Source organism: Nyctibius grandis, chromosome 5 (genome assembly GCF_013368605.1).
Source record: "Nyctibius grandis isolate bNycGra1 chromosome 5, bNycGra1.pri, whole genome shotgun sequence".
NCBI lineage: Eukaryota > Metazoa > Chordata > Aves > Nyctibiiformes > Nyctibiidae > Nyctibius > Nyctibius grandis.
In genome coordinates, this window is record NC_090662.1 from 26,857,581 (window position 1) to 26,871,786 (window position 14,206).

At 40.6% G+C, this 14,206-nt stretch overlaps 1 protein-coding gene across 1 annotated transcript in view; it reads left to right on the top strand.

Annotated features, from left to right (window-relative positions):
• Window positions 1–14,206, top strand: part of CADPS2 (calcium dependent secretion activator 2) — a 337,802-nt gene that overhangs the window by 59,150 nt on the left and 264,446 nt on the right. The window contains exon 2 of the mRNA XM_068400325.1: window positions 13,699–13,812. Coding sequence (XP_068256426.1) covers window positions 13,699–13,812 — 114 coding nt within the window. The remainder of the gene's footprint in view (window positions 1–13,698; window positions 13,813–14,206) is intronic.

Sequence of the window (14,206 nt, forward strand, 5' to 3'; positions counted from 1 at the left end):
TTTAATCAAGTGTTTTCTTGTGGCTCTTAGTTATATAAAGATTGCCCAGGGAAATATAACTTTGGATAGAATTAGTATACCAATCTCTCGGGCCTCTCAAAAAATGTGTGTAGTCTGACAGATTTATTTAGAATGTGAAAAGTGTACATTTAGATTTATATACTGTATTTTCCTTCTACATTTTAATGTTATAGCTTACAGTCCTGAGACAAGGTCATTTTTCCAGAAAGGTGAGTGAATTTGCACTAATTGATGAATTTACTTTACCTGTTAATAAAGATGCTGCAGAAAAAAAGATGTCAACAGATGTTTGAGTGCTGCATGTAAACTTTTCACAGACTAAAATAACGCTTCAAAAAAAGGGGAAACTATAGCCATGTATGGTATATGTATGTATAACCAAAATGAGATTGTGCAATGCTTGATCTGTGTTTCAGATATGTGGGTCAATATGACCAAGTGTGTAAATATGGAGAGTATGTCTATGTATTTTGGTATAGAAAGGATGAATTGAGTCTGGTGAACATAGACATCTGACAAAACATGTTTGATTGTAGTATTCTCAAGGATCATATGTTACCTCTGCATCCCTTTTGGAAGGCTTTTTTTTTTCAGTTTGAGAATTCAAAACTAAGTGGAGTACTGCTTAAAGCTGCAATCAGATGTCATTATAAAATCTGTATTGCTCACCCGGTAGTTTCAGCTGCATAAATTAAGCCCTGAGAACTTTCTGCAAACTGACCAGAAAGACTGTGATGATCTAGTCTGACTTCCTAATTATGTGCATTTAAAAATGCACCCTGTTGTTCCTTTTTTCAAATCCTTTCTGCTGGAACATGTAGCTCAGGAAGATGTACTTTGTACTTAAGTCTTCAAATGATGGAAAGTCTCCTACATATCTTGATGAGCAAAACCTAGTGGTGTATTTTTTTTTTCTTTAAGAATTTTCATTTGAGTGTATTGGATAGACTGCAGATGTTGAATAATGCTGTGGCCATTACACCTCTTGGATGTAAGAAGAACAAGATTTGTAGGGGAAAATTAATACCTTCTATGAGACCAGTCTGTATGATTGGGGGAGGTGGGGGAGGAGGAGGGAGTTTTAGGCATGTGAGATAGTCAAGTTTGAGATAGAAGCATAAAATTTCAGAGTTAACTGCTAGCTGGGGATAATTGTTCTTCATTTAGCTATGTTATGCTAATCAACCAGACAGTGTTAGAGAATTGATAGCTGTGGAAAGTGTACATGGGTATTGGGGGGGGCATGATAAAACTTTTATCTACGTATTAGACATGTCTCTGGTAGAATTTTATAATGCAACACAAAACTAAACTTTCTTGGGTTCATGAGTACTGTAGTCCTCTAGGTTTATGAAAATTAGTTCCCAGAGATAGCTCTGAGAGATGGGGCTGGGAGGTCAGAGATGGAGCACTTTTCATGAGAAGTGCCCTCTTCGCTGTTAAGGAAATGTTTGTGCGAGTTGGTTGCCATGTGCAGTTGCTTAGTTTCATCCCTGTGGTTTTCATGAGATCATCTGCTGTGCTGGTTCAAAATCGTATTATGTGCTGAGAAATAAATGTATTCAGGGATTTGGTTGCGTCTGTCACAGAGGATGTTTATTGTGAAGGCTATGCAGATGTTTGTATTTTTTGCTCAGATAGTGTCTAGATGTTGTTTGTGATAAATGGATTCCTGCTGCTTGTCAAAAAGTAGGAGATGGAAGTAGAAAGTAGAAATTTCTCCCACTACAGGTTCCCAAGGTAGGAGAGCACGTGACAAATGTAAGTGTAGAAATGAGATGAGGTGATATCTGGATAGCTCATTCAAAGCTGCAGTCTCTTTCGCAGCAGTGGTGTCCTCACCAGATGAAACTGAAGGTCACTTGGGTTAGCACAGTATTTTTTTTGTTTTCCTATGATCCTTAATATGATGGGTCATTGAGCATCCTAGTTCTACCATACCATAGCTGCACTGGGTTGTGTGTGGTCATGTGTAAAGTATGTGTGTCTGTATGACATGAAGACAAAACTGTTAATGACCTTACAGGCCAGGCTTTACCTCTATTTCTTTAGGTTCTTCTGTTTATTAATTGGATCAGAAAAACATTCCATCCAGACAACTACACTATTTCTAACAGTGGCCTTAATCAGATGCCTAGGCAGACATTGAAAATGGAGCAAGTGTATGTGGTAGTTCCCATAATTATATTAATCTCAGGAATTTCCTATACCAGATGGGGGAAGTGGGGGTTGTATTTAGTGTGTAGCATTTCTGTGCATGTAATCTGCAGTAGATTTCTCTTCCATAAACTTGTCTAGTCTCCAAAGTAGAATTTTGGTACCTACAATGTACTTTGGCAAGGTGTTGATACATGTCTGTTATCCGCTAATCTTGTTAAATTTTCTTGACATGAATTTGTTAGCTGGAGTTGAAGGCATGTAATTAATGAGATGATAGTTTTCAAATGTGAATTTATTGCCCTTAACCCGAAGAGTGATTCAGTGGTGTTGACTGTCTGCTCCTATCTAGTTCTAATGAAGCCAGAAAGCTTTAGTTCAAAATAACTGTTTGTGCTGCAATTATCTATTAACAAGTTACCTTTCCAATCTCCATAAAGAAGTGCTATTTTCTTGTTTCTGTTGGGATGATGAACTGGAGGAGCGTACAGGTGGGTTGACCAAAAGATACTGATGTACAAGTATAGTAATTAAGCATAGTTTGGCTTGGAAAATGGAACTGAATGCAGCCTCAGCACGTTCTCAGGTGACATCAAACTGAGAGGAGCACTTGGTAGCAGAAGGGCTGGGCCGCTACTTAGGAGATTCCTGACTTCCTGGACAGATGAGCCAGCAAAAATCTCCGGATGTTCAGCACAGACAAAAGCTAAGCCACACTTGCAGGCCAGAGCCCCATGCATCTTTACAGGCAAGGAACTGACTGGCTGGGTCTTCTGCAGCAAAGGACCTGACGATCCTGATGGAGAGCAAGTAGAGCATGAGTTGGAGGAATGAAGGCTGGCTGCATGTTCAGCTGTACTAGCAGGAGTGCGGCTAGCAGGTCAAGGAAGTACATTTATTTTCCCATCTGCTTGACAGTGGTGTGTCCATGTCTGTAATACTCTGTCCATTTTTGGGTCCCTCAGTAGAACAGTGGTATCAACAAACTGGAAGAAGTCCATCAGGGTCCCCTCAGATGCTTAGGGAGGCAGAAGACATGATACACGAGGGGAGGTGGAGAGGTCTGGGTTGGTTTGCCTGGAGAAGATTAAGAAGTTAACTGCTGTCTTGTAGTCCTTAAAGGGGACAGGGCTATAAAAAAGATGGAGCCATACTCTTTTTAGAGGTGCACAAGAAAAGAACAGGAAGGAATAGTCACACACCATAACACGAGAACTTCTGACTAGATATTAGGGGGCAGGGCAGGAACTTCAGAAAAAGCATCGGAAAAGGTTAGACAGAGAATCTGCAGTATCTTCATCCTTGGAGATATGTGAAGCTTGTCTGGACAAGATACAGAACAGCATGATGTATCTTCAGAGCTAGCCTTGCTTTGAGAAGGAGGTATGACTAGATGAACTCTAGAGATCCCATCCATCCTAAATTTCTCTGTTTCACAGCCATCACAGAGAAGGTAAATGGAGTATGGACACAGTTCTGCTTATTAATGAAACTAGATAAATTTTTGTGGAAAATATTTTGTAAAATTACCTACTTTGGTGAAATAATTTTTTAAACATTATCAGAACCCAGAATAAAATTGATACTTTGTTCTGGATTTTATTCCAACTTTTATTGTTATCACAGAATCACACAGAATCAGCCAGGTTGGAAGAGACCTCAGGGATCATCGAGTCCAACCGTTGCCCTGACACCACCATGTCAACTAGACCATGGCACTAAGTGCCATGTCCAGTCTTTTCTTAAACACATCCAGAGATGGTGACTCCACCACCTCCCTGGGCAGCCCATTCCAATGTCTAATAACCCTTTCTGTAAAGAAATTCTTCCTAATGTCCAACCTGAACCTCCCCTGGCGAAGCTTGAGGCTATGTCCTCTTGTCCTATCGCTAGTTGCCCGGGAGAAGAGGCCAGCTCCCACTTCACTACAACCTCCCTTCAGGTAGTTGTAGACTGCAATAAGATCACCTCGGAGCCTCCTCTTCTCCAGGCTAAACAACCCCAGCTCCCTCAGCCGTTCCTCGTAGGACAGACCCTCCAGACCCTTCACCAGCTTGGTCACCCTCCTCTGGACTCGCTCCAACACCTCAACATCTTTCTTGAAGTGCGGGGCCCAGAACTGGACACAGTACTCAAGGTGCGGCCTCACCAGTGCCGAGTACAGAGAGACAATCACTTCCCTAGACCAGCTGGCTACACTATTCCTAATAGAGGCCAGGATGCCATTGGCCTTCTTGCCCACCTGGGCACACTGCTGGCTCATGTTTAGCCAGCTGTCGATCAGCACCCCCAGGTCTCTTTCCACCGGGCCGCTTTCTAACCACTCTTCCCCCAGCCTGTAGAGCTGCATGGGGTTGTCTATTATCCTGAAATGTGTTGCCACAGAATGTGATTGGCATATAACTTGTACTTGTCAGGTGCCAAACAGAAATTACAGTCTCTTATTTTTGCTTACATTTCCATCACTGAGAAGAATAATTTGGAGTTCTTTTTGATTCCATTTTTCAGAGAAGGGAAAATCTTGTTATTTGTGAAATGTTCACGCAATTGTTTTTCTTAGAACTGATAGAAACTGAGAAGTGCGTGCAGAAGTTACATGTGTAGGGAAAAGCTAAAACATTTGCAGAACCAAGGAAGGACTGTATGATCACAGTGTCTCCTTAGAAAGTGAGCTAAAACGGAACATGAATGTCAACCTTGGAAAGATGAGAGTAGGTTGGAGGAACATGTATTTTGCTGATACTTCCGTTAGTTCAAGCAGCTCTGCTGTAGCCTCCTCAGCTACACTTAGAGATCTTTGCTGGCAAAATGTCCTGGTGTAAGGTTGTTGGCAAATAAAGCTCTTCAGTACAACACCTTTGAGGTAAGAAAAAGCTGTTTCTGGTAGCTTAATTTATATCTGGAGAAGTTTTGCAAAATGAGAAGGCTGATTTCTTGGAGTAAATAGTTTTTCTGACAAGTAGTTATGGGGGTGCACAGTTGACATGGGGTAGAAAAGATGTTGTAGATGCAGAGGAGGAAGGCAGGAGCTGTGCTGTCGGAAGTGATGCAAATCCATTCAGTCCTGCACAGTCTGAACTGCTGTGATTCAGAGCTGTACATCTGTCTACATGTTAGCAGCAGTTACCTGTAAAACATCCCTCAGTTTTCATTTCTGGAAACACACTGGTAGCTGAGGTTCCCACCACGGGCAAGGATCACTGCGTGCATCTCTGCTAGGCATAATTTTCATGGTCACCCGCACAAGCCATCATCAGCTTTCTTGGCTGGAGGTTTGCTTGCATAGCTTTCAGGCATGGCTGGTCTCCTTGTGACTCTGGCAACCTCAAGGAAGTGAAGCCACGGTGCCAGTGTGTACTCTGCGTGGGAGATGGCCCCAAACAGTGGTGGCATGAGGGACAGCAAGATATAGTTGGACTAGCTGCAGCGTGTCTATGCAGCCACTCAAGATTGAGGGGAGATCAGTGAAGTCTGCCGCACAGAATAAACAAATACAATAATATAAATCTAGCTGATGATAGTCAGCTAAAGTCTACAGCAAATCTCAGGCAGTAGGAGTAGGTACAAAGAAAATGATTGCAGCTGCACTAACAACCTCATCTCAGAGGAGATAGCTTATATTGGGATGTGATGTTTACTGCATTTAGGACGCACACATAGCAGATACTTTCTTTCCTAGTGTGGCATAGTCTGTAAAAGGTTGACAATTTTTTTCAACAATGAAGAAATCTATCATTGCTATGTAGTTAAATTTTTCTGCATGTCTTTATATCTTTTCATTCTTCTGTCCAAAAATCAGGAAGAAAGTCTGATTTATCAGCCCCCCCCAATATTTTTTCCTCTTCATTATCAAAATACTTATTTTTCTTTTCCTCTCAGATGGCCAGTCTGACCTTTTTGGAAGCTGTCTTCAGTTCTGTATTTTGGCAGTCAGTGTGGTGCACTTGAATTCCTTCACATCAATCAGACTTTGCCTTTTCTCACTGCCTGTGATTTTTGTCCCATCCCCTCTACTCCCTGAAGAAAACCAACCCCTAAACCTTCTGTTACTCATGAAATGTTTTACAGTCCTGTCAAAGAATCTTGAATATGCTGCTCTGGACAATAAAAATATTTAAAGTTTCAGACAATGATACAGAAAATATTTCTAACTTACAATGAAATACCCTGTAAGTGGAATTGAATGACTAGTACATTATTGTTACTGTTTCTGGTTTGTAAAAAAGTGGCAGACCAACAAAAGGTAAATGCCATGTTGTGCTTGTTTGATGATAAAGAATGAGACATTTGTTTGATAAATGTATTAACGGATTTTGGAAATCTAATATTTGATTCCATGAGGCACTGATTTGTTGCAGAGGGATTATGTACACAGGGTAGTCTGTGCTGAGTGGCAGCAAACAGAATCCTTACAGACACTGTTTTCCTTGGAATAACTTCAACTTTAAGAAAATCAAAGAACAGCTAAGGTTGCTAAGTGACAGCAAAATATTTATCTGTTATTTAGAAAATCAAACCAGTTTATGCAATGAATAGTAAAGGACAGCATATACTGTGTGCCATCCACATGCTGTATAGGACCATTATTGTACGCGATAAAGACCTGCATAATTCAGCACAGTAACCACAGCTATCACCCCTGTCTTAGTACTGAGGTTCTCTAATACTATTTATTTAGTCTTCGTCCTCAGAAGAAAATCTCTCGAGTAATTCAGTATAAATGAACACCCTCCATCTCTGCTCTGAAACACAAGTAATATTCTTGTTTGTGTAGGCAGATACTGGAAGAGGAGGCAAAGTGAGGGAGAGGGAGGGGAAATGGAGTGAGAATCGCTGTTTATAACTGGCTATTTGCTTTGCGGGCATATTCTCACCACTGATGTGAGATGAAGCTCATTAACAGCCAAAGATGTGGCACAGGCGTTTTGTTTTTCTGGAAGGAGGGGATAATGATGGGTTTAGCCTAAGGCTCTGTGCCTTGCTCTCGGCTCTCGCAGAGGAAGTGTGCATCTGGCTTTCCAGAGTCCAGCCCTGTGGATCAAGACCATGGGTAGTGGTGGTAAACTGGGATTACAGCAGGGTTGGTCACGGATGAAGACTTGGGTGGCTCCTGAGTCTTGCTCAGCAGTAGAGTGAGAGTTGTTTCAAGTGTTAGATGCTGTCCTGCCATTTCTAAGTCTCCTTTGGGAAGAGGAAAGCCTGCTGTGATGGGTTGACCAGTACCCCCGCACAGCTAAGCTGGGACACCCCTGCAGAGGAGATGCTGGAAGGGAGTCACTGAGCTCAACATCTTTGAGCATGCTACTGTGGTTGGAGGATTTGGGAAGGTGGGGAGACCAGAGAGATGGCAGTTAGATCAGCACTTAACCAGCTGCCTTCTAAGGCAGAGTGAAATCATATGAAACAAAATCTAAAAAAACATCAAAAGACATGTAAAGCATGTACACGCTCCTTTTGTAGGCATGTGGGGCTTAGGCTGAAAACTTGATGTGCAAGTGAACCTGTTAAATGTATAGGGCCTTGAACGCATGGTCTATTTGAATTGTTGGGAAATTATTGGTAGTTGAATTTTTATTGTGCTGGAAGTGGGGTGTTAAATTGAGCATTGCTGTAAATGCATTAACCTGTTGTATTATCCAGGTTTGGTTCTGGCTGAGAGTATGGGCAAGTGAGATGAATTATCCTATAGTGAAACTTAATTCATGACATCAGAAAGTTAGTCCTTGGCATAATTTCTACTCTTTTTTCCTTTTTTTCCTCTTAACAAAGAGCCTGGCAGGACAAGAAACAAAGTTATGTTCAAAGAAGTGTGTGAGAAGTTGGATGGAAAAGAATTTATTTGTACTTCCATTTCTGTTCATTCAGGAGATGCAAATTTTTATCTCCTGACTGAAATGGAAGGGAGAGACAGCTATTTGAGGAAATGCTCATCGGGTTATTTCTTTTTCCACTCTGCTCTCAAAAAGTATAGTTTTGGCTAAAGTTGTCCAAAAGCAGCTGCTGCTGTGGAAGGCATTGGACAAAATGGCATAGTTTTGAAATAACAAAGCTTCTTATTTTTAGGAAGTATTTAGGGACTTAAGTCATGTTTGGTGCTACAGATCATAAACATTGCAGCTGAGAAATTGGGGAGCGGCTATTTGGTTGGCTCCTCCCTACCCCTTTCTTTTCGTAGTCTGCGTAAGAAATATTTTTTCTAGTTCCCTCTATAATTGCAGTCATCACCTCCTGCTATTTTCCTAAAATACCCGTATGGTCTGGGAAAGGGTAATTTCACACTCCGGTGTGGGAGTAGAGAAGATGCGATGCCGTTGCTTTTGTTAAGGTCGGGGGCTTATCGATACTCGCACAGATTCCAGCTCCAAGCATGAAGACGTGCAACCTGTGGTTATTTCTTTGCTATATTTCTAAAATTGCCACAAGGTGGCAATGGCTCAGAGTGTTATTGCTCCGGTACCAGCTCTTGGGTGACTGCACTTGCGGGGAACAGGGGCAGCAGCAGGCTGTGGTTGCCAGCCAGCATCCGCGGTGCTCTGGGGCATGGGCGGAGAGGCTGGTTGTGGCCAACACAGAGGCCACGTTTTAAGCTTTTTCATTTTAAAGGCCAAAGTTTGTAGGGGACAGTTGTGCTGTGAGTTATGTCTTTGCCAGCTGCTGTTGGCTGCGTATGTTTAGGGCAGTAGTGAGCTGCTCTGTGTACTTAGGCAGGGAGAAGCAGATGAAAATGCTCTAAATCTGGCATCAAACTCTGTGAAGTTAGGGTTGGTTTTTTTTTCCTTCTTTCTTTCAAAGAGAAGACAAGCAGTATTACTGTTACAAATACATACATACATGCTTCGTTTTTCCTTCAAAATGTTGGAGTTTATTATTTAATGAAGTAAAACCTGTGACATTGGAACAACTCCCCAAACTGCCAGATCGGTTTGAAATGCAACGTCTTATAAAAATAAGAATTTAAACTGTAAAATCCATTTATTGAAATTGTTTAAAGGTATGACTGGAGCTAAAACAGAAATGCCTCTAGGTTTTCATATCCAAATTTCACTTTAGAAGGGAGAAAGCAAATCTTTAAATTAGTGCTCAAAGAGGAATATATTGGGATATAAAAGACTTCTTTGAAATGTTAAAATGCAAGGTGAAAATTTTTTTCATAGCTAAAAGCTTGAGGCTTTTTTGATATCTTTGTATTACTCTGTAAATTATGAAAAGTTTAATTGCTACTGCAACTTGAAAAAAGTTATTCTTAATTTAATTAAATAGCTCTTTGAGAAGTTTATTCTATCTTAAATATGTTTTCATTCTTTGATAATCTATTAAGGTTAGCAAATGTAAAGTAAAAAAATAAATGTTACTCTTTGAGAAAGGCACAAGGATGGAGAGGAAGAGAAATTTCTCTGTTGCCTGGCTGCGATAAAGAAAAAGCAAATTTCAGGGCAGTTAATCCTGTTTTCCCTTAAAGTGGTCTGTGCTTATCTTCAGTCATTCTGCAGAATGCAATTGAACCTGATATTCTGAGTCGCCGGGATTTAGTTACACATTCTCCCATGAAGCAGCAGTAGTTATTTATGAAGTATCACACAGAGTTACGACAACAGATTTCATACCACTGGGAGTGCGAAATCCAAATAAGCAATACAAAACTGAAGCAGGCTGATGGAAAGCAACAGAATCAGTGAGGCTTTGCTGTACGCTTCAGGTGATATTCAGAGTTCAGTTTGCATTTGGGGGTACATGTAGTAATGTCAATTTTTTTGTTGTTTTACTGCTCATGGTTCTTTCTATTAGAATTAAAATGTGGACACAGTGGCACTGACAGTAAAGATGTAAAGAAGTAGTGAGGGACTGAAAGCAAAGTCTGACATGTATGGGTCTTGCACAGAGGAAAGGGCACGTGCAGTGGAAAGGTAGTCCTTCTGCAGAAGGATTTTGAGCTCCTTTATGTGAACTCCTACCAGAAAGAATCTGGCCAGGCTTATTGCCCCCAAGTTTAAGCCTTTCACTTGGGATTCTGGTTATGCATGATGTCCTCATCTCTTGTTCCTTGTTAACCAAGATCGACAGCTTCAAATGTAGCCCAGACTTGGATAGGTTGAGTTGTTTGGCAGTGTCCAAGAGTTAATGTCCTGTACAGCCGCCTGTTTCCCTCCATTTGCTATTGTGGCGTTCTAATGCAATTAACTTCCCTTTTATCTCCACATTTCTAAACTACTACTTTTACTGTTAGTTTTGTTTTGTTTCATTTTTAAAGGCACTTGGCTGCAAATTGAAGAGCGTTAATGAAACGACCAACATAAAAAAAAAAAAGATGAGTGAGAATTCACAGTATACTCAATATTCTGACAAAAAAAAAAACAGAGGAACAGTATGCTACAGCAGACTACTGTAAATTGTTCTGTATCTTGACAGTTAACAGAACTGCATCTCTATATATGACAGTACTTGGGACCTGTAAAATAGACTCCAGATCATCCTTAGTGCAAGGTATAGCTTTTCATATTTTCCATTGCAATTGTTATTATTATTTAATTTTGCAGGAGAACTTTATTCCTCTACACATCCAGATTTCACCCTAAAACTTAAGTAATTTAAGAAATGTACAATAATCCTAAAATGCCACTCAACCATTAGAATTGCTAACTACCTGAAGCAGTGAATATGAAAGCCATATATAAATATTTTAAAGGCATTTCAGTTTGCTGAACTGCAGTAGTTACAAATGAGGAAGTCAGCATTAAATTTATATTTCATTGCCTTATTCATAATGTTTTTGTTTGATATGTGAGTAACAGACAAGCAAATCACCTAAAGAATGATGTCTACAAGCATGAAAATACATTTCCATAATTGCCTTGGCAGGAAGCCCGCATGTTCTCGTGGCAGAGCTGTGACTATTCCATGGGATGAAGGAGCTGCTTGCTCAGCAGTCGTGCACCATCTGCGGGAGCACTTGGCCCTTTAAGTCCCCTATGAGAATAAATGTGTGCTGAAAAAAACCATCAAACCATCCTTAATGATTTCCATTTTCCGATATCTCAACTTGTCCAATATCTTTAGAAAATAAGAGAAGAATAAGGGGAACTAAAAAAAGGGAAAGACTTATACTGCATATATGGGAATAAATCATAGAATCATAGAATGGTTGGGTTGGAAGGGACCTTATGGATCATCTAGTTCCAACCCCCCTGCCACAGGCAGGGACGCCTTTCCACTAGACCAGGTTGCTCAAAGTCCCATCCAGCCTGGCCTTAAACACTTCCAGGGAGGGTGCATCCACAGCTTCTCTGGGCAACCTGTGCCAGTGTCTCACCACCCTCACAGTAAAGAATTTCTTCCTAATATCTAACCTAAATCTACCCTCTTTCAGTTTAACACTGTTCCTCCTCGTCCTATCACTACATGCCTTTGTAAAAAGTCCCTCTCCCGCTTTCCTGTAGGCCCCCTTCAGGTACTGGAAGGCTGCTATGAGGTCTCCCCGAAGCCTTCTCTTCTCCAGGCTGAACAACCCCAACTCTCTCAGCCTGTCTTCATAGGAGAGGTGCTCCAGCCCTCTGATCATCTTCGTGGCCCTCCTCTGGACTCACTCCAACAGCTCCATGTCCTTCTTATGTTGGGTTCCCTGGATTCTTATGTTGGGGGCCCCAGAAAAGGTTGATTTCTGTTAGGAACAGCTAACCTTTGTGGTGCAGGTTCTGTGCAAGGAACGGATGTCTGGCAGACAGGTGGAGAGATGCCATTTTTGGTGTATGTGCAGGCATAATACAAATACTTCTCTCCCATTGATTTTTAACTAGCAGTGGTACAGGCTGGCAATGTGTCGGTGTTGGGTTGCTGCTCTCAAGAGCTCATGCAGAAAGTTTTTTCCAAGTCACAGCAACCTCTGTTGAAGTTTGCGTGCCTCAACAGAAGGCCTTTTCTTCTGTAGGGGTTTCCTGGGGCTTGTTCTGTATTGCTAATCATTTTGTTAAGTTGAGGAACAGAATTATCATGTATTTTTAACTAGCTTGGATTTTTTTCAAAGGCATAATTCTTTGGCTTTGCATTGCTACTGCCTACATTTCATCATTTTTTCAGAGGATTTCTCATATCAAGTATTTAGATGTCATCTACACTATTTTTTCCTGTGAAAATAGAACAGCTTTCAGGTTTGCATTCAATTTGGAGAGAGTTTTGTGGTAAATTGCTACATGTTTCATAGAAGCACAAGACTTGACAAACTTAGCAAACTTTATGCAGGATGAAAATTGTACCTTGATGTGAAGGAAATAAAAGATTGTCCAAGGTAGGCATATTATCAGGATAGCAGAGATTTTGCTGATCTTGTAACAGTGTTGTAGCTTAAACGGCTTCAAAGTGTCGACATGAGAGACCTGAAAGCCTAAGGTCACCATATTTACTGTAGATGCCAGAAAGTTCTTCTGTAAGAAACGATGATGTGATTGGGTTAATGTTTATTTGTTGCAGGCTAGCCATTACAAATACAACTCTGCTGTCTGGAAAAATATTTTCAATTTCTGGCTATACATTTATTTGTTTATTTTTAACTAAGCAAAATCCAGGGAGGATGAAAAAACGTTTCAGTCAGGTGTGTTTGAATTTTTGTAATGTTAAATTTAAAGGTCAGGAATGCTCACTGGAATAAACGCTTTACATTAGTTTTAAAGTTCTGGGAAAGCAAAGCAACTATTTTTAACTGTTGCTTTGTTATATTAGTGTGTTAGTGGCAGTCTCCTTGATGTGACATTCTAACTTCTCACAGATATGATAAGGAGAAATATGTTACTAAATATTTCAGGAGTTGATAGGAACCTTGGCAAAAGGCCTGCGTCTGATAAAAATGGGTTGATTGCAAAGTTTAATCATGTAATGTTCTCGGCTAGGAGTCTGTTTTCAAAATGCACTCAATTTTGATATGAAATCCATCAAATGTAATTTGGTATCAGTCTTGGAGCCTTGTGGCTGCTGTTCCCTGAGATTAGTTCTTTCACGTCATTCATAGTGGTATAACATCAGTGGCTAGAAGTCCATTTTCTTCATAGGGAGCATGTTTCATCCATTTTCTTCACAGTGAGCGTGCTTGTACAAACATGCCAGTGGTAGCACCTAGATTACTCCAAAATATGGAGGCATCTCAGTTGTTTTGCACTTATTTGAAGGCTGAAAAAAATTTGAAATATTTAATGGTGCTGTTGCCATGAGGAAGGTCAGCCATTTTATTCAGCATATGCATATAAAATATTGCTCAGAAGAAATATCCATACAGTCTTACTCGTAGCATCCCGAGGACACAAGGGAAAGAGCAGAGGTATAGTTGCATGCTGAGTGAGTGCATGACTTGCTGCAGCAACCTGGCTTGCCCAGGTGGGACTCTGAAGAGCTGCGACTCACTAGGGAGCCAGCTGGCCCAGGAGCCTCTGCCTTTTCTTCACTGTTCACGTCTTCCAAGTGTGTATAGAGCTGCATATTTTTACTTCGAGACTAACTGCATTTATTATTGCCCTCTCTTCTTTTTTTCTTGCCTAGCTCAATAAGCAGCAGCTACAGATACTGAAGGAACGTTTCCAGGCCTTTTTGAATGGGGAGACACAAATCGTAGCAGATGAAGCATTTTGCAATGCTGTGCGAAGTTACTATGAGGTATGTTATGTGCTTTGTTTTCTGTATTGTTTAAAAAGTTCATGAGATCTCTTTTAATGCAGATACAAGGAAATGAATTTTAAGTTTCAAAGGCTGCGAACTTCCAAACCTTCTAGAAACAGCTTCCTCCTACTCCAGCTTTGCTCTTTTAAAAGTTGAAATCCACTGCCTGGGCACAAGAGATAAACTGAACTGGAAAATATCCACTCTTTTTGAAGAAGAAAAAAAAAAAGAAAAGACAAAATGAAAAAACCCTGGTGCTAAAAACCTTTCTGGCAGTGTTTGATACAACTAGGCACCGCTATCTTTATCTCCCTATGTCTAAGTTACCTCTTTTAATCAGCGCTTCAGCTGTAAGTTACTATCTTGAGAAATATGTCTTCTGATTTTTAGT